Source organism: Mchenga conophoros, linkage group LG18 (genome assembly GCF_057382185.1).
Source record: "Mchenga conophoros isolate Kocher_MC1m ecotype Shallow Benthic linkage group LG18, M_conophoros_male_GT1.1, whole genome shotgun sequence".
NCBI classification, from domain to species: Eukaryota; Metazoa; Chordata; class Actinopteri; order Cichliformes; family Cichlidae; genus Mchenga; species Mchenga conophoros.
This window is the reverse complement of record NC_140543.1, coordinates 23,618,499-23,646,025: the sequence shown is the minus strand read 5'-3', so window position 1 is coordinate 23,646,025 and position 27,527 is coordinate 23,618,499. Positions and strand designations below refer to the sequence as shown.

General features: G+C 40.2%; 1 protein-coding gene across 1 annotated transcript; it reads left to right on the top strand.

The window, feature by feature from the left end:
* Positions 1 to 223: 223 nt before the first annotated feature.
* Positions 224 to 26,223, top strand: LOC146553801 (rap guanine nucleotide exchange factor 4-like). Its single transcript, XM_085255630.1, has 30 exons — positions 224 to 366; positions 4,698 to 4,840; positions 7,171 to 7,259; positions 8,092 to 8,238; positions 12,735 to 12,807; positions 13,155 to 13,210; positions 15,547 to 15,653; positions 15,823 to 15,944; positions 16,420 to 16,603; positions 16,897 to 16,981; positions 17,444 to 17,504; positions 18,478 to 18,554; positions 19,000 to 19,146; positions 19,511 to 19,605; positions 19,734 to 19,819; positions 20,198 to 20,276; positions 20,783 to 20,933; positions 21,018 to 21,106; positions 21,192 to 21,219; positions 21,320 to 21,395; positions 21,932 to 22,078; positions 22,227 to 22,324; positions 22,527 to 22,652; positions 22,821 to 22,999; positions 23,129 to 23,219; positions 23,333 to 23,383; positions 24,486 to 24,573; positions 24,656 to 24,720; positions 24,843 to 24,897; positions 25,020 to 26,223. The coding sequence occupies exons 1-30, from the start codon at positions 299 to 301 to the stop codon at positions 25,145 to 25,147; spliced, it is 2,991 nt and encodes a 996-aa protein (XP_085111756.1). The 5' UTR covers positions 224 to 298; the 3' UTR covers positions 25,148 to 26,223.
* Positions 26,224 to 27,527: the final 1,304 nt, after the last annotated feature.

Here is a 27,527-nt window from a genome sequence, read left to right as displayed (position 1 = left end):
TTGTGTATATATGTGTGTGTATGTGTATATATATATATATATATATATATATATATATATATATATATATATATATATGTATATCTGTGTGTGTGTGTGTGTGTGTATGTGTTGTTTTTAAAAAGAAATATGTATATATATATGAACACACATCCCGTAGTTGTGTGAGGCAGAGGGGCGGGGAGGGGGAGTCAGTGCTCACAACCATTAACGACCACCGACAACCGGGAACCCTCCTCCGGTAAGCATCACAGTGTCTAGTGACACACACACACACGCACACACACAGCCGGGGAAGATGGTCGCGGTGCAGACGTCCCCTAATTCGTCCCCATCGGCGGAGTGGATCTGCTGCCTGGATAAAAGGTGGGTGAAAGCACTACATGACCCAGTGCCACGCCGCGCATCCCCACGCAGCAACGATTGTGTCGTCTCTGCCCTCTTTCATTCATCCGCGTCAACGTGATTAATCGGAACCGGTGATCGCTGCGTGTGCAGTGTGTGACTGTGCAATAATAACGTGATACGCCTCATTTTGTTTTAGTATATTATCGCTGTTATTAAATTGACACCACTTGCCGCCCAGTTGTACAGACTGCAGTGCATAACAATACACACCGATTTTTTAAAAACAATTCCTGTTTTTGTATCTCCGGTCAAAAAGGCGTTGGTGGCTTCGAGGTTCACTGTGGTGTCTCTGCACTGCATGGCTGATGACGAGACGCACATGGTTTATCTCTGCCTGCTTGAATCAAATAGCCATACATTTTTAAAATACAACTGTGGCGTGATTTGAATAAAATACTAGAGGCCAGCCAGCGCAGGCAGTGTATTTTTTTTCTCCTCCTCCCGTTTATCTCACAGTGCTGCATGAGGCTACGTTAGTCTGGGCTGACTGAACAGATTAGAATAACCGAACATCCAATTCACAGTTTGTCTATCAACAGCTCAACAATTCAAAAGCTGCAGCGATTAGAAAATCGTTTAGTCCACACTGTGCCTGCCCAATTAACAGCAAAGCTCCCTTACTGTGCTGAAAAAGCTCAGGTAGAGGGCTCGAATAAATAAACATGATGAAGAGCAGCACTACAGTAATTACTCTAGATCATAGGCAGTGACATATATGACATGCACAGCACAGCTCACACACACACACACACACACACACACACACACACACACACACACACACACACACACACACACACACACACACACACACACACACCTATCTGACACATCCTCACATTACCAATGGCAACCTGAAGCAACCATCTTGTCTCCTAATCCTCACCTGGAATAAAACTGAGTGGATAAATGCAACTATTAGTCACTGATAAGGGTACTGACAACACGGCATTATACTTTTTAACCAGTTTAACTATTAATTAGTCCTTGGGTTATTTTGGCGAGTAATTGATCTGAATATAAATTGTCAGAAATTAGTGAGAAAGGGCTCGTAGCTTTCCAGAAGCCCAGTTGGCATCTTCAGATTTACAGTGTAAAAATCAATGAGTTGTTACCATAAAAGACACATTACCACCAATAGTCAACTCGAGATGCTGGCGCCTTTAAATATATTTTACAATCTGTAATAATTTAGAAATTGTTTAAGTTCCAGATTGCTTCAGTTTTAGTTGCACATATTTTGAACAATTTGCTCAAAGTAGCTTATGCTTTTGTAAAAATTCAAAGGGTGTTGTGATCTTTGCTGTGGTCTGGTGAGCAGATGGGGAATGTGATTGGTTGCAGACTTACAGCCACTCCCTATTTAAGAGGGCTTCTCTTTGGCATAAGCCATTAGCTTGGTGGTCTAGCACAGAAACACTGCAAATAAATTTGGTTTCCCAAGTTTAACGATTGTGTTCTGTTTGCAGTTTTGATTGAGTGTGTCCTTCTCCTGCTCACATATCTCATAAAATAAACGTGCAAAATGTTGTTGCTTTTTTCTGTTTAAGTCAGTGCTGAAAACATCTACTGAAATTAAGGCTAGAATAATTATGTTGGAAACTTAAAGTCACCAGTATGCAGTATTAGCTGGATGTTCATAAAGACTGTGCAGGATCTTACTGTAGAGCACTCAGTGCTTTTAAGCTATCCACCTCTTATTCAATCAATATCCAGGAGTGTGTGTATGTGTGTTTGGGAGCTTTCATCTATGCCAACTGTTGATGTGAGCAAGTGAGGAGTGAGAGGCAGAGAGGGGAGGAAGGTGAAAGAAAGACAGAGGTTAAGATACGACTGTCTGTAATATATCTGTCCGAAGACATTTATTGCCAGTGGCTGTGAAGTATGTGGGATAAGATCTTATTTGCTTTGTTTTCTGTTGTACCAGGAGTTAAATAGATGGTGCACTCAACGTACACACAGCACCAAGCCAGATCCAAGTTTATATTTAATGCCTTTTTTATTGCAGGAAAATATTTTTGTCTAGTACTAGGGTGACATATCAAAGTAGTAAGTCTTAGCAAAAGCAATTCCTCATAGGTGAAAAGTACAAGTGTGCGTATTATGTAGGTTAATTTGCAAATCTTGCAAAACTTGATGAGTCATTTCTAACTCTAATTGGTCATTTGAATGCAAAGTGAGCAGGGTTTATGCTGCTCAGTGATTTAACACCATCTCTGGTTGTTAGTGGTGATGCAGATGAGTGTCAGAAGAGGTTCTTGCATACAATCACATAATCTGTGTTGCAGTAATGTATTAATCCACCAGGCGAATAAATCTGTTTGTTTTGAATCTGTGTGGCACTTTGACAGGCGGCCACAAATCAACCTCTGATTTATTTGTCTGTGAACAGTGAATTTTTCCAGATGGTTGTTTCAAGAAACAATCTGCATGACCTTCTGCTGTCTCTTGGTTTTTGTCTTCAGTGTGTCACGCTGGTCGATTTGTTAATCCTTTGTTTGTGTGTGTGCGTATTCGCACACGCCATAATTTGTGCTTGAAAGCTGAGATCTCTGCTGACACGAATAGTGGGGGAGGGAGAGGGGAAGGCTGACAAAAGGAAGAGGTCGAGGAAGAGAGGAGACATGAAGGGACAGTGATAGAAGGTGAACAACTCTCAGGTCATATTCTTCTCTCACCAGCGGGGGAGGCAGATTCCTCCCGACAGGAAGTGAGTGAGCAAGCACAGGTTAATGGACAAAAGGGAAAGGGCGAAGACTTAACCAGGGGACGATAACTGACACAGCCCAACAGTTTTACTATAGACGCATATGTGAAGGGTGGTGTTTGTATTACCCATTCAACCCTGCAGAGTTCACCTCCCTGTCTCTCCCTGTCTGTCGTAGTGTGTGGGAGCCCACCTGTCTCAACCATTAACCCAGCCTACTCTGGGATATGACACCCTGTTGAAGCACCAAGGGCCAATACATGAGCTTTAGGTGGATGAGTCAGAGACCAAAAAAAAAGAAAGAAAGAATGTGAGAGGGAAAAAAAGACCCACCTTTCAAAGCTCTGAGCTCGTGGCTGATATGGGAATAGAAGATGGGCTGTGCAACGCAGCCTTTGATCTGTTTTTATTGTGGCAAACCCTTCAAGGTACACGGTACAGGTACATTTCATTGCTTCGTGACACACGTGCTCGGCGTTTATTACCATACGTACCTACATGTGAGTAAAGTGGGAGTCACTCTTGCCTTTGAGCTTGCGGAGCAGACGTAAAGGGATAAATAGGGCGTTTGGTATGTGTAAGTGGTGGCACTAAATGCACCAGGAATCTGTGCTTCTAGTGAAAAGGAGAAAAATGGGTTGCATTTGTCCCTTTCAGTCTTGGCTATCATGTTCTAAAAACTGGCAAGTCTTGAAAGAGGAAGAAGAGAAAAGTAGATGGAGATTAGAGAAAGGTTTAGAAGAAGCAGACAGAAAGGAGCGAGGGCTGGGAGTGAGGGAAGAGGAAGGAGATGAAGCAGAAGAGGGGACTGAGAGGCTCTCATCTGTGAAGGAAGAGCCCACAGTGCATTAGCTATTCTGTATGAACACACACATATATGCACACACAGACACTTACACACACACGTGCAAAGATGAGTCACTATCAGGAAAGAAGGGGAAAATAAGTGAATGAATGGTGCTAAGTGCAGTGTGTTACTCTGAGACATTTTGGCTTGGTATTTTTGCACCACCACGTCTCAGAACAGACTGTTTAAGCTCGCAGATCAAACTTCTGTGTGTGTGCGTGCGTGCAGTCTCTTGTGTGTGCTTGCTTAGATGTCCAACAATGACTTAGTTGTGTGTGTGTGTGCTCAGATTTAAGCGCATTAGAAAAAGCAGCAGTACAAATGAGATCTTACATCAACAGCCTGTGGGGGGCCTGAGCTGAGAGAAACTGTGCCTGCAGCTCTTCACTGTTATCACTAAGACACCAGGCAGAACAATGACAGCGTGCTCTCGCACAAATATTCATAGATAATATTATAACAATAGAGCAGCCTTCTTACTTAAAGGGCAATATCGCTGCTTTCTCACAGTTTAGTCCATTGACTGATAATTGCAACTGTCTAACATGACTGCTAGTGAAAGCATACTGCAGGGTTTTGATTGATTTGCTATAGTTCAGGCTGAAATAGACCTGAATAAGATAGATAATCCATCACACTGAACAAGTTACATCATGCCAATTGTTTCTTGCATAACCCCTTATACACCTTTTTAATGCCTCGTGTGGGTTTAATGGTGGCTCTTCCTCTGCGCAGGCCTGCGGAGCGCTCGGGAGAGGACGTGGATATTATTCTGACCCGACTAAGAGAGGTCAAAGCCTTCCAGAGGTTCCCACCTCCGCTCCTACTGCAGATCTGTGCCTGTGCCTTTTATGAATGCCTGGAGAAAGGCATCACGTGTACGTACACGCACGCTCACAAACCCACAATACTGACAGGAATGTAAAAGGATGTCTTTGATGCTGTTGAGTTTAGTCAGGCTCTAAAGGATTGGAGGAAATCATCATACAGTATATAATATACCTTTTTGTCTCCTAAGGAGAGAGCGCAGTAAGACTTACGATGCACTGGAATGCAAAAATGTGCCTAACCTTCTTCAATGCCTGTTTTTAACTAATTTGTGCAATACTAATATTAATATTATTAATTGTTCCTTGTATTTGCTTTTACTTTTGCTTATGTTGCCTCATCCTCTGTGATTTAGTTCAACTGTGTATCATTTTCCCTAGCTCTCTCCACTTCCCTGATACCACTATATAAGTATAAGTATACTATAAGTATACGATATACTTACAGGAGTAAGTATATACAGTGGCATCCTCCCAATACTCTGTTCCTCTTGCCCTACTGTTTCCTGGATCCAGTCTGTTTTATATGTTTTCCTTTTGGACTTCATGCTTTGTCTTTTTGATTTTTCTGCAAGCAGTGGATTTTAAATCAATCAGCCAATATGTGATTGAAGCACTGCTTTAATTCAGTGGGTTTAACAAAAATATTATGTCAGCTGTTTAGGAATTACAGACGTTTTTTATTCACAGTCCCCCGTTTTCAGAGGCTCAAAATTAATTGGACAGTTCACCGAAAAGCAGTTTCATGGCCAAGTAGGGCCTGTTCATGTAATTTCATGACAAATTAAACAGACATAATATCTGGATTTGATTAAAAGTCTTGAATTTGCATTTTATAGCTTTTCACATTCATTTTAAATATGAAGCCCAAAGAGATGTCAGTGCCAGTGAGGGAGGCCATCATTAGCTTTATTTTGTTTTGCTTTGTCTGTCAGAGTGATAGAAAAAACTTTAGGGGTAGCCAAAGTATTAATGTGGTGTATTCTTAAAAAGGAGGACTGCAACGACCAGCTCAGAATACCGAGAGGCCTAAAAGACCACAGAGGGCAATTAAAATGGATTATGATAGAAGTATTTCTATGGTTAAAGCTTCTGTTATACTTCCTGCATCCATGAGTCTGAGAGAGTCCAAGTGATTTAAGCAAATTTCATCATCAGAAGATGAGCGCAAGGGTCCGTGTATGCATCCTGCCTGTTTTTTGTGACTGGGTCTCCAGCTGCCTGTGTCTGTATTCACAATGGATTATAATCAAGGCTTATGAAAAACAACTTCTAGCCAAGTCAAGGACACTCCTGAGGAATAGGTGTATCATCTAAAAAATGTTAGGGCATGGGTACATAAGGCTGACAGTGGAACTGGGTCATTATAGTGTTTATTGATGGTGAGACTGCTGATAGATGATAGATGATGATGGATGGAGGATGACCTGTGAAGTGTACATGGCTGTACTCTCTGCTCAGATTTAGAAAAATGCTGCAAAACTGACCCGACAGTGCAAATAGATAATGAAACAAAGCATACTGCAGAAGCAACCCAAGAGTTTCTCAATGCAAAGAAACTGGATATTCTTCACGGGCCAGGTTAGTCACATGATCTCAACACAACAGCGCATGCTTTACAGTTGCTGGAGACTTTTAAGTCATAGAGAGAGCCACAAACAAGCAGCAACAGAAGGTGGTTGCAGCAAAGACCTAAGCAGAGCATTGAAGGGACATCTATGGATTGTAGACTCCACACAGTCACTGACTGCAAAGGATTTTCATCCAAGTGTTAAAAACAATCCTTGGGTTTAAAATCCTGTTAGTTTGTCCAATTAATTCTATATAAGTCTATGAAATTGGGGGATTATAAATAAAACTGTCTTTTTACCGTTAATGCAAATTAAAGCTGAGAGTCTGCACTTCAGTCATACCACGATTGATTGATTTAAGATTCACTGCAGTGACGTAGAGAAGCAAAACTGCAAAAATTATGTCTTTGTCCAACAAATTGTGGACCTATATCCAGTATACTACTTATAGTAGTGTAATTTAATGATCACAAAATCAAGACAATATTTAATGTAGCTACTTTAACACCAGCGTTTTGTCAGCGTTTTGCTTATTTGAGCTCAAGTCAATTGATTTTCAGTTAAAGATAAAAATATTTAAAACGCTTTCCTTTTTAGGTGCATTTATAACCTTTTCAATCACATTTCAGTTTATTGCAAATATATTTATTATCAATTTATCATTGTATCAAAACCTTTTTGGCTGATGTCTCTTTCAGCAGTGATTGTGGTTTATCATCAGATGGCAGGGCATGTTTTTATGAGTGCTTTTGTCTTAGTGACGTTTTTCATCAGCTCTTAATGTGGTTTAATGTATTTTACTGCACGCAGTGTTTCGACAGGGAGACATTGGCACCAGCTGGTATGCAGTCCTTTCTGGCTCCCTGGATGTCAAAGTGTCAGAAACCGCTAACCACCAGGTGAGAGTCACATTGAGAAACATACATGAATAATGACTTGGATGCTTTTGGATTGGTGATGTTACTTTCATGGTTGATATTTCCTAGTGCTCTCATATATTTTCTATCAAACAAGATCCTTTTTAAGGGGCTTCTACTCTGTCCTGTATGTTTGAGAGCTGAATTTGTTTGACTCTTTAGCCTCCATTTGTGCCTCCCTTCCTAAATATACCAGAGAGAAATTGCCACTGAGAAATTTGGCTTCCTCCTTACTTTAAACCCTCGCTGTGAGAGCGTGGAAATAGAGTTATACTATACATGTAGTGGGGAAGAATGACACGTGGGAGGAGAAGGAGAGAGGATTTGCTTCGAAAGAAAGACGGCGATAAGAAGCTCCTCTATTGTGAGACGTCCTTTTCATGTATGTAGCCCTAAAGTGAAATTGGTGGCCTACTTTCTGTGGCTATATTTGAAATGTCAGTTTGGACAGCTGAAAAGGTTTCCATAGCAAGCAGTGTATTTGTTTGAACCACTAAGCAGTGAATATGCGTCCATTGCTTCCCTCTAGCCTACCCAATTATATACAGCACCAAGAGACGTTTGTCTTACAGTAAACAGCAGTTGCTCATATTTGGATTTATTTGCATTCATTTGCACATATTAATCCGTCTGCTTTCCATGTCTGTCCGAGTTCATTAAAATAACCTAATACACATTGCTTGTAGCTACTGCTGTATAATTTCACTGCTTTGTAGCAGCATAGTGAATGCTGCTACAAAGCATGTTTGCTCAATAACAAATGCTCGTCTGTTATAGAAACACAGTAACTAAAAGTTGTCATGTCTGTGTGCAGGATGCAGTCACAATCTGCACGCTGGGGATTGGGACAGCCTTTGGGGAGTCGATCCTGGACAACACGCCGCGCCACGCTACCATTGTCAGCAGAGAGACCAGCGAGCTGCTCCGGATCGAACAGAGGGAGTTTAAGACTCTCTGGGAGGTGTGACATGAGATGAAACTTCATGATTCTGCATGAACTCCATTGTGGAAAGAGCTTTGCTTTTGAGACTTTTATTGTAATTGTGCTTTTAACCACAAGAGGGCTGTCCACCATTACGGCGCCTTTTTGCACATCTATTGCACACTTTGGGTAACTTGACAGTGATTTATTTAAAGTGAGAACAGTGAGAAAAATCTAAACACGATTAGTTAAATGATTCCTTTTTTATTTCTTTTAATTGGATTCACATTTCCTACTTGGAAAAATAAAGGTATTCTCAGATTTCCTTTAGCCTATAAATTAATAACAAAATATTTTAATTCTGAGAATTATTAAAACGATGATTTTAAGGACATTTTAAATGTTGTTAAGCTGCTGTAGAGAGGTTAATCTGTTTGAATTGGTACAATTTTTTAATGTATATGCATAATAGTTTTGGTTTCTTAAACTAAAAAACTATAAAACTATGTAAAACTAACTATAAAGTCCCAAAAATGCCATTACATTTTCTGTTTAGGCAGGTTACACAGATTCCTGCAATAACAAGGCCACAAACAAAAGGACGTACTGTAATTCAGTGATCTGTATCTGCATGTCTGAAATACAGTTTTCTGCCTTGGATGAACTGTCACATTTCTCCAGTGAGGCAGCCATCAAAACAAAAAGCCCAAGGACAATTCTTTTAAGAAACCAGAAGATGCTTACGAAGTTTTCAGAGTATGTTTTCCCTTAAAAAGTGATTTACGCAGCTTGTGTGGAGTTTGCATGCTCTCCTTGTGTACTGCATGGATTCTCTCCTGACATGCTGGCTTCCTACCACAGCACATTACATGCACAGGAGGTCGAGGGATGTGAATGTGAGTGTGGTTGTCTGTCTTTGTGTCTTGGTCCAGGGTGTTTCTCCTTCTTTTGCAAAGTGACAGCTAGGATAGGCTGTAGCCATAATACCATATACTGTATATTCAGTAACTAAATAATGAGTGGTAATGTGATAATATATGCAATCATATTTTACACTCTCATCTAAGCTGAGTATTCATAAAGATATTTAAACATGAAAAGATCATACACAAGAGGCTATACACTAGGCAAGGGAAATAATATTGATATTACTGTGCAAAAGTCTTGAGCCACCCCTTATTTATTTAGTTATGTAAGGAGCCAGATTATTTTCCAGTTGTTAAATTGAGACTTTCTGAAGTTCTTTCAATGTTTTTTCTTTGGCTATTGGCTGCTTTTTTTTTTAAATTCACTCTCAGTCCAGTCCTTTTACTATTTCCATGTTTTTTTCTTTGTTTGTTAAGAATAAGAATCAAATACATGAAGTATTAAAAAAGCAGCGAACTCAATGAATGAATCAGTGTTGTGTCAAAATACAACTTAGCAAAGAATCTATTTTAAATGCTATGTTTGGGCAAATAGCAAAAATTAGCATTAGCATTTTTGCACCAATAAAGTGACTCCCATGAGGTATTAGCTGAAATCTTGGTAGATCTTAGCCTGGTGGGAAATTTGTCCTTAAGAAATTTTGAGGAAACTGGACAAGTGGAGGACTAAAGAAGAAGTGGAAGGCTTAAACTATAGATATGTTATATTATAGGAAAGTCATGTCCTTAAGAACAAATATGTCAAAAACTTGGCGCAGGACCAGAGAGATGCTTCAGACCCTTCAGCTGAGTTATCTGCAGCTTCATCAGAAATGATCTAAGAGAAGGAGAAGGTAAGTCAAGAAGTTATTCTTCAGGAAGGGAAACAGGAAAATTAAGCTGAAGTATGCCAACTTACAGAAGAACATGGTGGAGGCTCTGGCATTGTTTTGGGGCTGCATTTCAGCCAGTGGTGTGGGGATCTTGTCAGCACTGATGGAATTATTAAAACTGAAAAGAATCATCAGATTTCAATGCAACAGCAATAGCAAGTAATAGATTTGGTAATACCAGATATTGAGCTTTGATCTCATTATAGTACTGTGCGAAAGTTTTAGGCAAGTGTGGAAAAAAAAGCTGTAAACAAAGAATGCTTTCAGAAATATGAATGGTTGTTTATTGGCCCCAAATGTATTCTGCAGCAGAACGACGACCCCAAACAGACAGCCGAAGTCATTATCAAGTATCTTTAGCGTAAAGATGAACAAAAAGTACTGAAAGTGATGGTTTGTTGTTTGATGTGTGTGTGTGTGTGGCATTTTATTGTGTGACCCTCCTGCGTCAGCTTTGTGTGCTTTATAAATAAAATAAAAATATGATTTGATAACAAATGATGTAAAAGCTCACAGTCAGTTGCAAAGAGTTACTATATCGCACAACCTACTAGTACGAACACTCACACAGCCTTGCCCCGAGAGATTTGGCTTTGTAGTAGATGCCTCTCCGTGGGCCTCCTTGTTGGAGTTACAAGCTCCATTCACTGTTTCTCTCTCAGAGAGGAAGTCGTGGCAGAGCTGGGCAGCACTTCACTGTAACCTCACAATGAAAGGCTGTGTGGTCTGAGCTGCTGTTTGGTCTGACAGGTGGTTATTTTGTATTGCAGAATCCAGAATCTTTCCGACCCACACTATGGTTCTCATCTCCATACAGTGATTGTGAGAAAACAGTAGTTTTTTTTGATGGTTCTTATTTTTAATGAAATTGCAGGTAATTGACAGTTTGGTTATAAAAAATAACTATTTTCTGTCTGGTGTTTTTTGGCTTTTAAATCAGATTTTATGACCCCTCTCACAAACAATTTTATCGATCACATTGTTTTGATTTATCTGGTCTAAAAATTTAAAAAAGACTTTTCCCCGTGTGACCGTGGATGAATTGAAATTCAATTTACTCAAATGTGATTCCTCCATTTTGTGCTACAGGAACACATGAGACCTAGATAAGACAATAATTGGTTATTAAAGTGATGTGTGCCATCGTATTATTCAGCTCGTAGAGTGTGTGTGCGTGTGTTTTTGACTAAGTGCACTCTGTCTCCCTCTCGACTGTCTATTTTAAGGACAGTGGACATAAAACAGAAAACATGGCCTGAGGTTGTTGTCTTTTGTTTGTTTTGTTTTTTTCCTAATCTTATCTCCAAAATATGGCTCTCTGTGTTTTATGTGTGTGCCCGTGTGCAAGGACTAATTTGTGTACGTGTGCTTGTGGTGGAGACTAAAAAGCTACAGGATGTGTTTGATGAAAGGATGAAAGAAAAAAAGCGCTGCTCCATAATTCTAGTAAAATCGAGATCAAAAAAGTGTTTGAATGGGAAATAGCCTACAGACATGTTTTTATATGTAACAATTACTGCTAATAATTAGTTTGTCTGGACTGTGGTTACTTCATTTCTCTTTTCTGATTTATTCCTGTGCCCCTTTTCACCTGCTCTACATTTCTAATGCCAGCTTCCCCTCTCTTCTATTGGCCACGTTTCTTTTGTTAGCCTCCTTCCTTTCCTCCTCCTCTTCAACACTACTTCTGCCTTTCCCTTTTCTGACTACTAACCCCTTTTCCTACACTAGAGTAGCTCAGTAATACAGAGACTCGAATCACCCTGGTAACCTGTGAGAGAAAGTGGCTTGGTTCCTGGCGTGATCGCAGTGAGAGAGGGTGAGTGAGACGGAGGCAGACAGTGGGGCGACTGTGTGAGTGGAAGGGAGGAAGAGAGAGGGGAGAAAAAAAGGAAAAGAGCAGCTTGTTTTGAGCAGGATGCTATCCGGTGGCGTGTGCGTGAGTTGTAAAGGAGCAGAGGGCAGCTCTCTGGGGTTTCAGTCCCTTCAGTCTTAAGCAGCTGAGTGTGTTAACTCAGGTGAGTCGGACTCCTTGACTTTAACTGTGTCTAGTATGTAGTGTGCATAATCTTTGCTTGTATGTTTTTTTTTTCTGTTGTTGTCTTTTTACAGAATGAAACTCTCTGGAATCACGTTTGTGCATTTTTTAGTATTGACATGAAGTGTTCTAGCTTCACTAGCTTCTGGATCGAGTGTGTGCAAGAAAAACACGGATAGGGGAGCGTTTGTGTCTTTAGGTCAAACAGATGCTGTCTCTGTTTCTCTTCCAGTGTGTGTGTGTATTCCTGGCAGTTGTCAGAAAGCATGGGTTGCTTGATAATGACCTTGCAGAAGAGCAGTGGCACATTCAGACACAAAAGCTCTGGCTCTGTGTGTTTCATAGTCTTTGCTACAGAAATGTACAACTGTAAGAACAGCATCTGCACACATCAAAGCAGTCTAACCCTTGTTTACATGCTGTGTGTGTGTGTGTGTGTGTGTGTGTGTGTGTGTGTGTGTGTGTGTGTGTGTGTGTGTGTATTATATAATGTTGTTCTGCATGTAAATGATCTTGGTTGTACAAAGGGCTTTGTTTTGAGGGGCGCTTTTGTGTTCAAGCAACATTGTGCGCTTTAGCGAGAGAGAGATGGAACAGGAATGGGTTTTGATGTTTAAAAGATGTTGGTGCTTTAAAGATGATACCCTGCTAGAGGTGTTTCCAAGGCTGATGTGGCCTCTGATGTGTGTTGCTTTTTAGAAGTATCGTCAGAGCCTGGCTGCACTGTTGGCCCCTCCTTATGGAGCCATGGAGAGTGGATCCAACAATGACAGTGAGTAGATGCACAAGTGGAGACACGGGAATAGAAAAAGACACTCTGGGTGTTGCTTAAATGTTTATTCAATGAACGTTTTTACGCGTACAAACATATTGCAAGTAATAAATTGGAAATGTGCAGGAGATGCACAAAAAAAGATGGAGACTTCTGTATGATGACTAAAAACAGGAAGCAGGTCTTTTCCTTCCCAGCCTGTTAAAAGGATGGATGAGTCTATATTGTGTATATGTAAATATAAAATTGTTATGTTTCTTTTTTTCTAGTTGATATACAGTGCTTTTTTGCTTTTGGGAAGCAGAGCATCCTGTTGTGCTTTAGCATTAATGTGTTTTTCTCCTCAGGACTCACAGACAAAGACAACATGAATTCAGACTCTGCAAACAAAGCTCACAACAAGGTAAATGTTTCCTCTGGATTACATTTTCAACCTAAATGAAGTTCTTAGATTAGTTTACTGTAACTAAATAATGAGAAACAGACCCGGCCTTAAGTTACAGAAAGCATGACTTAACAAAACTCTAGACCATCATAACCTGACTAAAAAACCCACTTTTGTCACTGCTTGTCAAAATATCTCTAAGCAGAAGTTTCTAGACAAATTTAGAACAGCTGAGCAGTAGTTGTGTATTTTTTAATGTTTGAAGCAATGCTATTAATGCATTTTGAACTTAAATATTTTTCAGGTTAAAACCTTTATACATTTAAATGTGCAGTTAAGACTCTTGTTTTTCCATTTTCCCAGTTTTCGAGCCACTGTTTGCAACTTGAAGGGTAGATACATAAAAACCTGATAGTGATCATAATTGAAATTAAAAAGATGCAGTTAATTCAAATACGTAAGTAAAATAAGTAAAAATAAGTAATCATTACATCAGCTCAATGTTTTGTTTTTGTTAACATCCGAAACTGAAAGTAACTTGAATATTTCTTGGAAACGTGTGGTAAACCAGGCCACGGGGGTCATAAAATCGAGCTGTTTTTAACGCTGCATACTTTCATGTTTGTGAATGAACCAGAGTGCCAGAATGAATTTTGGAAGTGCGTGTATTTTCTGAGAAGAGACCGATGATGACTCACAGCTGTGATGCTCTGTAGTTATGCTAATGTTAGATAATGCATGCACACAGAAGAAAGATCCCATCTGCCCAATTAAAATGCCTTCCTTTGTTGTTTTCAGAAGCAGATGTGTATGTGTATGTGTGTGTATGTACACACATCTGTCATTTCCCCTGCTGTCTATGCAGGTGCGGCCTATAAAGGATGTGTCTGCTTGTATGTCCTGTGTGTTTTGATACAGTTTTACTGTTTGAGTGATCCATAGTTTACATGAGCAGCATTCAGAATCTGCCCATGTACACATTCACATATTGCTGTAAGAAAAAAATTGTGAATTATTTGGAATTTTTTGCATTGATTAAACATAAAACCTGAGCTGATCTTTGTCTAAATCATGATTATAGACACGCAATATAAGCAAACTGATGTCAGGCATTTTTTGCACACACAACAAGGCTACTGAATTCTAAGTGCTACTTGTTCTGTGCTACTCAAAATCACATTCTCAATTAATGAGATTTTAACTGTGAAGCATGGCGGAGGGAGCATCATGTTAGGGCCTAATTTGCTAGCTGAACACTTGGTCGGCTTGCCGGCATTGAGGGGAACAAGAAGGAATTAAAAATGTTATTACTAAAAGTTTTACACGAGAATGTGAGGGCGGTAGGCCATGACATGACACTACAATGTGCAGTCAACCATTTTTAAATTTCTTTTATTTAATAGAAAAAAGAACATTGTACTCATAAATATATTTGATCAGTGTGTGATTATGTCCAAAAAACAGATGCATTGTCATAAAATTAGAATTAAATCATTAAAAATACATAAAGGTGGGCAATGGTTTGTGGAAGCCGCCATGTTGCCCAGCTGTCCTGAATACAGTGGCCAGGATGGACATCGCCATCCTGAATAATTGCATTTTATACACATATACATATACATATACATATACATATGTAGCACAACAAAGGTAGAGGAAAAGAGAAGTCGTAGGTGTTGTGTCATAGAGTTGTGTATGATTATGTATTTAAATAGGGAGGGGTAAGAAACCAGAAGTCAGTTAACAGAAATCTGTGGACATCTATTGGTGATATTTTAAACACTCTAACTTTAAGGTTGAGTACTGCATCAATACAATGTACCAAAATACAAAGGTAAGTCAACATCAGAGTGCTTTAACAAGAGGAGAATTTATCTGTTGGAATGCTCGTGTTCTGATCTTAAGCAAACTGAGATTTTGTGGCTGTTTAACCAAAATGTCCCATAAATATCGATGAGCAAGAGCAGTTTATGGGCGCGAGGCTCCAAAATGACTCTTCATCACCGTGCAGAAGCTACAGGAAACATCAGATGGTTATTGTTGCTGCTAAACAAGTTACTAAATTCATTTCATTTCCTGGCGTGCACTGTGAGTGACTACTCAGTGTATCCAATAAAGAAACAACTGTGGATTCTTACTTGAGTCAGATTGCGATCGGACCACAATCCTGGATAAATAATGGTTCCCAAACTTCTTCTTGCCAACACACACCACTTAAAGCTTGACCAACCAAATTAACAATCAAATGATGGATTCTATCACAGCCTATTTTACAAAAAAATCTCAATCTAGTCAGTCAGAGATTTAGATGGACTAGATGAAGTCACCTAAGCCGATGTCCCTGTGTTCTGCAGATCCCCTCAGAGAAGCTGCAGAGAGCTGGAAAGGTTCTCCGCAACGCCATCCTGTCTAGAGCCCCTCACATGATTCGAGACAGGAAGTATCACCTGAAGACATACAGGTATGTGGGTCTGCAGTTCTGTTTGTATTTCTGAAAAATTATGTGCTTGCAAGTGATTGGGGAAGCTTTCTGTGGATGTGGTGTTGATTTACAGAAAATTACATTAAGTATTTTTAAACCTCCCCACAGTAAATATACAGTAAACAGTGTGTTTACATGTGTATTGCAGACAGTGCTGTGTAGGCACAGAGCTGGTGGACTGGCTGGTGCTGCAGAGCGCCTGTGTGCTCACTCGCTCCCATGCTGTCGGGATGTGGCAGGCACTACTAGAAGAAGGGGTGCTAAATCATGGTAATACTTAAGTCTGATGTTTCTCATCATGCATATCTTTGGGTTCATTTCTTTCCGTGAGTCATCTTAACCTACTAAGTCAATTCCCAAACCTCAAAGCAGCTGAAAAGCTGGGAGACGTTATTCACACTCCATGCGTAACTTATCGTTTAGAGCGTAAATTAGAATAAAGTGTTATTGAAACTTTGAATTGCAAATTAGTTTTAGACTAGAGCCAGTGTGTCTCCATTTGGCTCTGCGCTGGAATGTGAGTTTTGAATCTAAACATCAATCATCAGGGAGGCTTTCTCTTTGAATGCTAGAGTAAGAATTAATGAGTTTCCAAGCATGAATATAACATATAAATTGAATCCAATCTCAAAGTCCTTCACTTCAAAGAACAAGGCTGAAATGTTCTGAGATGAGAAAACAGTTCATCTGCATGCACGCTCGTTTATACTGATGCTTTGACTGTGTGTGCTTCTCTGCTCTCCAGTGGACCAGGAGCTCGGTTTCTATGACAAATACCTCTTCTACCGTTTTCTTGACGATGAGGAGGAGGACACACCGTTACCTAGTGAGGAGGAGAAGAGGGAAAGTGAGGAAGAGTTGCCGGAGACCATCCTCTTTCTTGCCCAGATTGGCCCCGATGCACTGCTGCGCATGATCCTCAGGAAATCGTCAGTATTATCATTTACTCTTGAAATACAGATTCAAAATACATTAAAAGCAACAATATCTGGCAATATATTGTTGCTTTTTATCCAATAATTAACATTCCCCTCCGATACCAGAGTGCTGAAGTGTTCGCTAATTGAACCCAGTCATATCCAGTCATACCAACATTCTTCATATAAAGTACTAAGCATGTGAAAGAATAGGCAGAGATCATCTGTCATAAGTAACTTTATTGATGTGCATGCATGAAGTGTTTATGGTGACTGCATTGTGACTCGCTCCTTTGTGTCTGCAGGCCTGGTCAGAGAACAGGCGATGACCTAGAGATCATCTATGACGAGTTGCTTCACATCAAGGCCTTAGCTCACCTCTCCAACACTGTGAGTTAGCTGGTGTGCCACTCTTTTACATACAGTACAAGATGCCAAGAACATTGTTAATACATCAGAACCCCAGATCACAATCTTTTTATGTTTAAAAATGGAAGAAGAAGAAGCTGTTATACTATTTATCTCGACAGTGTGGTGCTCAGTCTGTCCTGTGCTTGCAGGCGTTTTCCATGCGCAGAATTAATTAAATGTGTACAGGCTCCAGAAGTACTTTTGTTGTTCTTTTTTTTCGTTTATGCAATCACATTACTGCCATGTGGAAATGTGTATTATACCATTAATAGGTCTGTAATAACTACAGAGATTATATTGGCAACAGTAATTTACCTACTTTCAGGTCACTTTTTATAACCTTTAAAAACCTTGATCTGGGCATCTTCCTGTTTAGTTTCCATTTTTGTCTGCAGGGCAGCAAAATCCAAGAGTTTTGAAGCAGTTTGTTTTGGTTTGCAGGTGAAGAGGGAACTGGCGAGTGTGGTGATCTTTGAGTCACATGCAAAAGCTGGAACTGTGTGTGAGTCTTCTTCTGTCACAGAATACATTTTTCCTTCTGTAAAAAGGTCTTTCAGCCTGTCAGACAGTGCTGGTCCCCTGTGAGGACAAGTTGAGGCAACTGAACTGAACCATCCATTTTAAAAAGGAGATCTAAGATTACTCCAGACAAAGTATTTATAGAACAGCGCAGAAAAAGTTGCATAGATCAGTTTTTAAATTTCCATTAGTGCTATTGATTGCAGTGCAGTCTTAATGTGTATCTATCTTTTAGCAGCTGGAGCATGCTTATAGAAACAGCCATCAGTGGATTACTCAGTAACACTTTATAATTCGGCCTGTGACTAATTGTCCTGTAATTAAATGGAATTTCGATGCATTTTATTTGAAATCACAATATAATTAAATTTACTTACAGATACTTAAAGGTAGGTTTACTAAGGAGGTGAGAAATAAATATACTGTAATTAAATTTAAGTAATGTATAAGTAACTTTATGTAGTGCATGAGTAGTTGTTCTTAAAATTGTGTTAATATTACTTACAGTAATTTACAGCTATCTTGCTGTTTTGTTCTGCGGTGTTAATAAGGTACTGCTCGACAGTTTGCATGTATAGAGAACACAGAGATTTTTTTCTTTTCTTTTTATTGTGAATAAAGAGTCAGTGATAATGTGGTGCTTGCAGCCAATTTTAAACTGAAGCTAAATATAACCTACTCCTGACCAGGTTATGTGTTCAGCAGATGTTACCACGGTGATCTAACCACATAAAAAGAGAGCTACCTTCATGATAGCTAACCCATTAGCATCACCCTGTGCTACACCCATGTAGAGAAAATTATATATTCTAAAAGGGACGTCTAGATTTAACAATTGTGTTTGTGACTTGAGTTCTGACTCTAAGAGGAGAAACATGCCTCACAATTTGAAAAACTTCAGGTGTACAGAATGTGTGTGCTAGGACTAATATGTGTTTGTTTTCATTACCTTTCAGTGTTTAACCAAGGAGAAGAAGGCACATCATGGTACATCATCCTGAAGGGCTCCGTTAATGTGGTTATCTATGGAAAGGTGTGTGGGTGCGCTTGAAAGGCTTCCATCCATCTACCTGCTTATGTTCTTTAGTTTGATACTTTAGCGTTGTTCTAGTTTTCTGCTTCATTTGATGATATTCAGTCTGAATGTAATGGAGCAAAATATGTAGCTCATCAGATCTGCAAAGAGCCGAGCCGTTTTGTGCTCCCTGTAGGTCTGGGGAAACACCAGCAGTGAGTTTGGCAAACTGTGCATAGCTCATCGTGACTCATCACTGTGATTAACTGGCTTAGGGGATTGTACTCATACACCACACAACCAGTGTACAGGCAAATACGCTGCACGTGGATTGATCACGCATGTACAGAATACAAAGATGATTCAGAAAGTTACTCGTCCTTCCTGATATTTTTCTTCAGATCTTAAGCTTGTAAACTGAACATGTGTCTGAGCAAGTTGTGTGTTCATCTGTGTGTGTCAGGGTGTGGTGTGTACACTTCACGAGGGTGATGACTTTGGAAAGTTGGCCCTGGTTACAGATTCACCTCGGGCTGCATCCATCGTCCTGAGAGAGGACAACTGTCACTTCCTGCGTGTGGATAAGGAAGACTTCAACAGGATACTCAGGGTAGGCAGACAGTTATCCCTGATCTGATCGAAGATCAGTGAAGAAAAAATGGTGGAAACATTTAGTTTTTAAAGCCAGCATCTGCTTTCCTCCTTCCCAATGACTATGAATAAAGAACTGATGCAAGGCAGTGGTACACATGTGTACTTATTTCACATAGTAACCCTTTGTTTAAAACTGTGTCTGTATTATCAGGATCTGAAAATAGGGGAGGGAAAATATGCATCATCCTCTGAAGCTGTGTAAAGCAATAATGTCACATAATGCTTTAATCGCTCATGACGCCGCCGCCCCTGTGATGTTTGTCTCCCTCCTCTGACAGATGAATGGTACTGCACTCATTTTGAACTATTCTATTCCGCAGGATGTGGAAGCTAACACGGTGCGTTTGAAAGAGCACGATCACCCTGTGCTGGTGTTAGAAAAGAGTCCTCGAGCCTCCACACTGGGAAACATAAAGTATGTGTTTGGGTGTATGCACACTGTACCTAAAAGTGCTTTAAAACTGTGTTTGCAGTATATGTGTATTTCTCTCTATTTTATTAAAAATGTTTGGGTTTTTATGTGATCCTTGGTGACCTTGGCAGGTACACTGTGATATCAGGAACTCCAGAGAAGATTCTTGAGCACTTCTTGGAGACGATGAGGATGGACATACATCACAGTGACCCAGGTAGCAGAGCTGAATCATCAGATTAATTTGGGATCGTATGCTGTCAGGATAGTAAATTGCAGGATACTCATAAGCTATAGCATAAATTATGAATTATTGAAGAGTGTCTTTTATTAAAAAATGTTACTAATGTGAACTTTAAAACAAGAAATTGATAATTCAGTATTTTCTTTACTGTAAAACACGATATTAAATAGGATATTCTGCTGTGGTTTGAAAAGGTTTGCTGCAGAAAAACAGCATTAAAACAAATTTCAGGGGTTTACATGAGTCTGGGTTAGACTCTGGATTAGTACTATCTCTTGACAGGATGAATGCATTAAAGATGAAATATCTGCTCGTTTCTTGCTACTGACTCTGCTTCTTCTCGTGTGTCAGACCCAGCAGTGGATGATTTTGTCCTCATGCACTGTGTCTTCATGCCCAACAGCCAGCTGTGCCCTCTGCTCCTGTCACAATATCCTTTTTGTCTTTAAATTCCTTATTTCCTTCCTGCTGTATCTAAACTGCGTTTCAAAAAAATAAAAACAAACAGGTCTCATGTCGGGTGCATAACCCTGGTTTTCTTCACGGTTTGCTGCGTAATGTAACAACACTTCCGGCGCCATTTTTAGATTGTGAAACATCAGTTTCTGCTTGTGGAAGTGCTGAAGCAGCAGTTGAGCAGCTGTTCCCTTCACACCTTAGTAACAAGTTGTAATCCCAGTTGCACAGGTATTTCTTCCCTAAGCTGTTGTAATGTAAGTTTAGCACTGTGCAGTTAACGCAATACATCCCATGCTTTATTCTATTTTTTTAACATAATGAATGATCTCAAAACTCACTTTATTTTAACTAAAGCTGCTTGAAAGGTACATTTTTAATTGAGGATAAATAGAGACATAGATGTAGGTATCCATATACCTGTGTTTATTTACTTTAATGGGTCAACGCTTTTCTATTTACCTTTAACCTTGTGCGCACGTACCATGTGACATCGCCGCCTGGCTCTGAACAGGAGAGGTTGGAGTATGCACTCAACAGTAAAAGGAGGGCCCTGATTATGACCCTGCGCTGGGCAAACGCACATACCTACCTGCTACAAGAGGAACCTGCTGCGATCTTTTTCCTGGAGGTGAGCACATTGAGCCTTTTAAATGTAGGAAATCACACAGATCCTCTGCATAGTCTGAGTGGTTCTTCCTCTTTGTCTCTGTAGGAGTTGTATGGAAGTCTATCCAATGACTCCCGTATGCTGAGAGCTTTGAAAGATTTGGTACCTGACCTGGAGAAAGTCGTCAAATTGCAGTATGTTTCTGTGGGCTGAACATTTATTGTCATTGCTTTATGCACACGACAAATTCGTTGTATCACTTTAATTTTTTTTCTTTAGCTCCGAAGAGGCCAAAGCAACAAAAAAGGTACATCTGTTATATAACTTTCGATAAAATTTTACAGTCCACTTCACATGTCGGCTTCATCTGTAGTTATCTGGATGCTGTCATATAATTTATTCAACAGAAGACCCTAATACGACAGTTCAGCAACGGAGAGGAAAGGCTGCAGAAGAAACAGCCAATTAGAAATCAAGATGACAGTAAGTTCTGTGCATTTGTGTGATTTATGTATTTTTCTTCTTACTCATATTGAACCTGAAGGAAAAAGACATTTTGACAGCAGTTTGCCTTGGAATGTGCTATTTAAAGTGGATTTTCCCATTTTCATAAGACAGATTAGATAAGAATGTTCCCTTACCCTGCCTGTCATCCTGTCACTTGTGTTTGCACAAAAGGTGTGACAAAATCTTACGGATAGGTTGGCAGCATAGATCCACAACACGATTATTTTCCGGTCATTCATGTGTGTGACAGCTGGCTGAGGCAGAGAAAGACCCCAGTCATCACTCTAACAGAGATCCAAGGGCTAACTTTAAAAAAATATAAACTTTTGATTTGATTGAAATGAGCCGGCTTTCATATTTGAATGATTCAGTCTGTGACTACAAAAAGGCAAAACCTTCAGTGAGCTTTGTGAGCTTCCTGCTTCTTCATGTTGGAAGCAGCTCTTTGTCATCACAGATCAGGAGCTGTCACATACCATATCACTGTATTAATTTCACGTGTGCGTGTGCAGTCCTATTGAAGGTGTACTGCAGCGATCACACCTACACTACAATCAGGATTCCCGTGGCGGCGACGGGACGAGAAGTGATCAGTGCCGTGACGGACAAGCTCGGCACTACCGATGAGCTCCTGCTGGTCCACCTCAGCTCTGCGGGTGGTAAGAAAACAGATCATCTTAAACGTGGAGAGGCATTAACTCGCAGCATCATCTACTCGTAGATTATCTTGTGTACCTTTTTAAGAATTTGCACATGATAGTGTCTTATGTGGCTGTGAAAGCGAATCTGTCCCGATTTTTGTTACAGAAAAACAAATCTTGAAGCCAAATGATGTATCGGTGTTTTCTACTTTGAGCATCAATGGGAGATTATTTGCCTGTCCTCGAGAGCAGCTCAACAGTCTAGTAAGAGAGTAATGTTATGAACTATGCTGTTATTAAACTGCATTACCACCTAGAATTAAATCTTTTTGCAAATATATATAGAAGATACGAGAAATACACTTAGTATTTAGTAAAAAGTGGCCTCGAAGCAAGAAGATATTAGTTTTATATGCTGAGGGAAAACAAAGAAACTGTGTTGGTTTTTGTTTTTGTGCACTTCAAGACTCCTCTTCCAGACCAGGAAGGGCCCACTGCAGGCTCCATGTCAACTTTTGAGCTGATGAGCTCCAAGGACTTGGCTTATCAAATGACGATGTTTGACTGGGAGCTCTTCAGCTGTGTTCATGAGGTATCCTGCTCACCTTTGTCCACATTAAGTGTTGCAAAGACTTTTGTTTTAGAGTCAGAGTCAATTCATTTTCAGCAGTTTTGTTTTTTCACAGACTGTTGTTAAACCGGCAGGATCTCTCACCTCTCAACCTGCTCTTCTTCTTGTTTCCCCTGTCTTCTTCCACAGCACGAGCTGCTCTACCACACGTTTGGCTGCCAAAGTTTTAAACGAACTACGGCTAATCTAGACTTGTTCCTGAGGAGGTTCAACCAGGTCCAGCTGTGGGTCGTCACTGAAGTCTGCCTCTGCGGACAGCTCAGCAAGAGAGTCCAGCTCCTCAAGAAGTTCATCAAGATAGCGGCACAGTGAGTAGGATGTGACTGTTAATGGGACGCACATCACTAAGTGAAGTATTTCTAGCTAACAGTAGAGGAAGCTGAGCTGGGTGTTGTTGGTTTTCACTTTGGTTTCTGCTTGTGTGTGTCTGTCTGCAGCTGTCGAGAATTTAAGAACCTCAATTCATTCTTTGCCATCATCATGGGGATGAGCAACCCTGCTGTGAGCAGACTGAGCCAGACGTGGGAGGTAAACTTTATTTTTTTTAATAATCCGTGGACAGTTATGCTGTGAACCAGATCTGCATGTTGCTGTTGCTTAAATCCTCGATTCACTGAGATGCCATCTGCTTTTCCTGACAGAAACTTCCCACCAAGTTTAAGAAGTTCTATGCTGAGTTTGAGAACATGATGGTGAGTTTCATTTTCAAGTCTTTTGAAATTCATTATGGATAAACTTTTAGTTGTATTCAACCATGCTAATACTGCCGCTTTGGTTGTATAAGTCTGCTGTCTCCTCAGAGTAAAACAGATCCTTCTTCTGGAAATATTTTTTTTCTTTGTAAATGTATCTGGTTTTCAGTGATGAGTATTACAAACAAAATTAGGTTCAAACCTGTTGTCTTGGTGACAGATGCACAAAATAATGGAGGGAAAATCAACTGCATGGCTGTTCACTCACCAGCCATTTCATTAGGTACACCTTACTAATACCAGGTTGGACAACCTTTTGCCTTCAGAAAGGCTTTCATTCTTTTTGCCACAGATTCAACAAGATGCTGAAAACATTCCTCAGAGATTTGGGTCCATGTTGATATGACAGCAACACACAGAAGATTTGTACGCTTCACATCCATGTTGTGAATCTCCCCATCCACCACATCCCAAAGGTGCTCCATTGCACTGAGATCTGGGGAATCTGGAAATCATTTTTCCAGTTTCATCATTTGACCTTTCTGATGTGATTTGGTATCCCTGCTGGAAGCAGTCGTCCCTTTAAGTGGTCATAAAAGGATATACATTGTCAGAAACAGTATTCATGTATGCTGTGACATTTAAATGATGCTCAGTTGGTGTTACGGAGCCCAAAGTAAATATCTTGCACACCTTACATCACCACCAACAGCCCGAACCGCTGATATAAAGTAGGAAGGATTCATGATTTTATGTTTTTTATGCTGAATTCTGACTAGCATCCTAGAAGTCCTAGAAGGAAGTTTGTGCAGTTTGTGAAATACTCAGCCTGTATGGCACCATCAACTATAGTACTATATCACTTAAATAACCCTTCTTCCTCATTCTGATTCTTGGTTTCAATTTCAGCAAGTGGTCTTGACCATGTTATCATGCCTAAATGCATGAAGTTGCTGCCATGTGATTGACCAATCAGATATTTGCTTCAATGGGCAGTTAAAAGGCATACCTAATAAGTGGCTGGTGGCATAACAGTATGTGTTTTAAAGAAAAAAACTTGATCTATAAATGTATCTAACACCAGAAACTTGTTTGGCAATAGGACCCATCAAGGAACCACCGGTCCTACCGACTTACTGTTACCAAACTGGAACCACCGATTATCCCCTTTGTGCCACTTCTTCTAAAAGGTATGACTCAGTACAGGGCTTTAGGAAGTACTTGAAGATGGACGATTTGGGTTGTGCTTCATTTTAACCTATTTCTTTACAGATATGACATTTACACATGAGGGCAACAAGACATTCATTGACAACATGGTCAATTTTGAGAAAATGGTGAGTTCCTTTTCACAGAAAGAAGAGAGAGCATGTTTTATGCATGCAGTTTTCTCAGTGCCTTGTTGTTCTTCATTCATGTTTGCACAGTATCTAAAGCCGTTTTCTGTTTGTTCCATCAGCGTATTATAGCAAACACAATTCGACAAGTGAGACACTGTAGAAGCCAGCCATTCAGTAAGTCTGCTTATTATTCATGAGCACACTTTTATCCTCTAATCTGTTGGCCTTGCAGACAGACTGTAAACAATCTTTCCCGTCAAATTTTTTTTGTCTGCTTTATCTCTGCCTAATGTTAGATCCTGACATTTGCCAGCCGAACAAGAATCAAGCGGAGGTCCGGGCTTACGTTAGGAAGCTCTGCGTGATTGACAACCAGAGGGCGCTGACGCAGCTCTCCTACCGGCTGGAGCCTCGGCGGACATGAGCTCCAGATCCTCCACCACGACGCCTTCTCTGTGATGTTAGCATAAAAAAAACGATATAAAATAAATCAACACAACAGTAGCAAATCGCAGCATTCAGTGACTTTAGTGTTATTATGGACTATTAAGGACTGTGCCGTGAAAAGCCTCTTCTCCCTGGACAAACAGAAGCTGTTCAGCTGCTCTCTTGTCGCTGTGTCTCAGTCAACAGGCTGAGGGTTCATATCGTACTAATTATTACTGTTTGGGACCTGTTAGATAGAACTGTAATGTATAGAACTTGAATCAATATCCTGCATGACTGAAATTCGTAGACCTTGTGTTCTATACAGTGGATTTCTATCAGAGTGTCCTGTAATGTCGTGCTACCCCAAATGAGCCCTAGTTTACAATAAAGTACTGTACCTGCCTGTAGAGCAAATCGTTCTATCCTGATGATCCCACTCATAGACGCAAAACAGGAAACCCCACAAATTGTAGTGATCGAGACTCTTTGTTTACCCTGGTCAATATTAAATCTCAAAGAGCATACTTACTTTATAATCTAAATAAGTCTATAAGGACCTTTGAAAATCTGTAGGATTTGATGTCCTTTAGGTAAATATCAGTGTCCATTAATTAGTTAGACACTTTAAACCTACTTAACAGAGTATTAGTCAGATTAAATCCTTAATGGTATTACCGGCAGTGTTCAAATGGGTCACTGTAGTATTTATTGTGAGTTTTATTTGGAATTAGGGTGCAGCCAAGCGTATAAAGCGGATATGTTCTGCTGTCAGTTGCAATGTCTTAGATTTGGACTGACTGCAGCTACAGAGTCTAACTTACACTTTGAGGGGAAAATCTTGTCATCTCTACCAGTTGTGTTCAATCCATGTAATTTTATTTTTGTATATGTGCGTGTAGATTTTGAGTGCGTTCTTTACAAGTGTCATTAATTTTGCTTTGATCTCAGGAGCTTTTGCTGTGCTGGTGTGTGTTGAGAACTGCAGCGAGGCTGCCTTTTCCCAAAGCAGCCTCTAACTGTACTCTGTGTAGTCTGCCTTGTAAATAAAAATAGCTAATTTAACAGTTCTAATGGTTTGGTAACCTTCTTGAGACTGTGATATTTCAGTGCGTGTGGTGGAGCTGAAGGGATGACGTTGGAAAATCTGTTGTGCAAAGAATATCCAGGAAAAATCAAAAATATTTCAGCCGCCACTGGAGAAGCCCGCCGCCGAGCTTTTTGACTTCAGTTGACGTCTGAAGGCAGGTACGGCAACACATGAGGCCTGAAAAACTAAAATGTGACAAAGACTGGCATTTGCTTACATGTGACCTCTGTGAAAGACAGGAAGTGGGAGGCACTAGAGTGGGAACTGCTCAGTGTTGTCTGGACTTGAAAAGAGCTGATCCTAGGAATACTACAAATGAGATAAACTGTAGTGTAAAGAGTGGAGATTTCATCCACTTCCTAGGAATGATAGAGGAGAGGAAAAGGTGAAGAGGTCAAAACACTTGCAACACTTGTAGGATAGAGGACAATGTTATTGCCAGGCCAGTGCATTTTGATTTGTACCACTGAGCTTTTCTCTACACTAAAACTGCAAACTGAGTTGCCAGACAGGAGGGTACTCTGACACCGGGATGTTGCAGGACTTTGTCTTTTTGAATGTCATTGCTGTAAATTCTGTTGAGGCCTGTGTACAGTGGGTTGTAGCTTTAAACGTTTCCCCTTGAATGGGTCATTTCTGAATATTAGAAACAGAAAACAAGCAGCGCTGAGCACAGTATTGAATGAGCAGTAACAGGGATTCTTATGGATCCCAGACTTTTTATATTCACCAACCTTTCATCCAAAAATGAACTCCAATGAAATACTGTGTCTTTAAGTTTCTACACTGAAACTGCATGGCGGCGAATAACGTTTGCATCACAATTTCCATTCGCCATCTGTATTTGTAAACTCATTTTTAGCTGTAAATTTGTATCTCTTTAAGCAGCCGGTCTCTCGGGATGTTGTTTATTTTATACAGTGCATTTGTACTACATGTTGTCATGATTCACTACGGCTTCTAAGAGCCGCTGGCAGTGTTTGTCGTGTTTTATTTATTCAGTGAATCACCACGAAGTCCACATTTGTACTCGATTACAGTCAACAAGTGACAAGTGTCCCTAACTTCCCATGGCTGATCTCACCTGTCCCTGCACGGTGATGTCAGCACAGCTATCCTGCTTGTTGATGTCAGTGGGTCATTCCTGTCTGGTTGAGTAACACGCCGGCCTTGCCTGGCTTCTCTGGTGAGTGTGTGTTTTTAACTGCAGAGAGTGTGAGCGGATAGATTTAGGTGCATATGTGGCAGCAACAACCTTGTTGCTAAATGATTTACACTATGTCAGACG